Raw genomic sequence first — 1,999 nt, 5'->3', positions numbered from 1 at the left:
TTCAGAAAATACTCTTGGTATTTACTTAGTATTTAGGCGCCACGTAAATTACTTTGAAATCCTTGAGAAGATTTGGCGGCACGTTTGTCAGCTGCAAGAAGAATCGCGAGAAGGCCAAAAGACAGCGAAATCTATCGGCGCCGTTCTTGTACTAGTCACTGAAGCGGCTGAGTAACAATGGGATCGTTGGACCGTCTAGAATTGGAAAACTTCAAGTCGTACAAGGGACACCAAGTCATTGGTCCCTTCAGAAAGTTTACCGCCATTATTGGACCTAATGGAGCCGGTGAGTTGTATGGATAGTAGCATGTTTTGCTTGATAACAGAAATGACAAGGTTGTAAAACCAGTCTCTTAATGGCACACATTTGCACCATAGTAATATCTAGTCTCTCAGGTTTAGATGAAGGTGTATACAGTCAAAGATAATATATACCTTACAGTAGATAAAGCCTGTAGGAAGTGCTAATCTTAAACCAGCACCAATATACCTATTTGAACAACCAAGCCGCATGCAGACCTGTGGTGATTGTATGCTAGGTTTGTGAACAGTACACACACACACATGTGTGTTTCACATTTTGTTTTAGGTAAATCCAATCTAATGGACGCTGTCAGTTTTGTGCTTGGTGAAAAGACAGCAAATCTCCGAGTGAGAAGTTTAAAGGTAAGTTAAGTGTTAGTGATGGATGAAGTGTAATTGAGACACTTACAGGAGCTAATTTGTGGAGCATCAGTTGGTAGGCCGGTGGCTAACAGAGCTTATGTCACTGCTGTGTACAAGGAGAATAATGGCAATGAAATACATTTCACCAGACTGTGAGTGGTTGTTGTATAGACTTATGTAATTGTGTCCATGAAATGCCATAGGGTTTGCTTTTAATGGCTTTGATTTGCATGTTGTATTATGTGCACGTCGTGTGGTGGGTTTATTCATTGTATGTGTGATGGCCTAGCCTGTTAGTAGTTTGAATGAACCCAAAGAGTAACTACTGAGTAAAACTAAATACATTGATAACTGAACTAGTACAGTTCTATCTCGGTGTAGACCGTATTCCAAATGGCGTCACGAAATAAAATGGCCGTGGCTATTTGGGATATTCTAACAATTTCGAGTGAGAGTTCCAATGGGGCTTTAAAAGATTCAAATCACTATTCAATCCTGGAAGAAGATATTGGCCTAAAACTAACAGGTACAGTTATAAGGGTATAAAATCTATTCTCTAATGCCGGGTTAGAATTTTTCAGCTGGTTTTCAAAGTTTAGAAGAAATACTATTATTTCTTTGCTGTAATAACCAAACCTGGTAGTTTCGCCTTGATATATTGTTTGTTAGCCCATAGATAATAGACACCCCATACTGGAGTGGAAACTTCTAAACGCCACCTAATCTATCTGCGCTTCGCGCCCCTTATACTGTACATAGTACCGGGAGTATATTTTATAAGAACATGTTTTGCTTACTGGTGGCTACCGCTATGGAATATAAGGTTTGGCCTATTCATAGTGGGTGTACTGATGTGTATTAGCTAGAAGTTTGACAAGCACGAAAGGTTGATACGAGAGGCGGGATTTGTGAACTTGACTAAACTGGAGCGAATATACCATGAAACACATACCAGTACACCTAGCATTAGTTAGTAATAAGCATCAGCCTTAAACTAAACTTGTTCACCCCGCCATTTTCACAAACATGTTCAAATACTTTTTATACGGAAGCGCCTATACCAGTAGTAGGCCAATCGCCACCCAAGAAACAATCTACTAAACTTACTAGTTAAAGCAACCGAGCTGTATCCAGACAGTAAAACAGAATCTTCAAATGAAAAGGAGTGTTTGAAAACAACAGGCGCGAAACGCGGATAGAACCGTAGTTTTGTATGGGCACTATACGTGTGCTTCCTATCCAGGTAGGGGTGTCTATTATCTATGGTTAGCCTCTATATCAATCTTCGAAATCTCGATCGCCATTGGTCATAATACTCGAGTCCCCCAAATAG

General features: G+C 40.0%; 1 protein-coding gene across 2 annotated transcripts in view; it reads left to right on the top strand.

The window, feature by feature from the left end:
* The first annotated feature begins 30 nt into the window (after window positions 1-30).
* Window positions 31-1,999, top strand: part of LOC136254845 (structural maintenance of chromosomes protein 1A-like) — a 155,410-nt gene continuing 153,441 nt past the window's right edge. Inside the window, exons 1-3 of one of the 2 annotated variants that reach the window (XM_066047607.1) lie at window positions 31-286; window positions 590-666; window positions 715-818. In XM_066047607.1, coding sequence (XP_065903679.1) covers window positions 178-286; window positions 590-666; window positions 715-818 — 290 coding nt within the window. In that variant the 5' untranslated portion in view covers window positions 31-177. The remainder of the gene's footprint in view (window positions 287-589; window positions 667-714; window positions 819-1,999) is intronic. The other variant, XM_066047606.1, reaches the window with a different exon arrangement.

This window comes from Dysidea avara, chromosome 4 (assembly GCF_963678975.1).
Source record: "Dysidea avara chromosome 4, odDysAvar1.4, whole genome shotgun sequence".
NCBI lineage: Eukaryota > Metazoa > Porifera > Demospongiae > Dictyoceratida > Dysideidae > Dysidea > Dysidea avara.
This window is presented reverse-complemented; position numbering and strand designations above follow the sequence as displayed.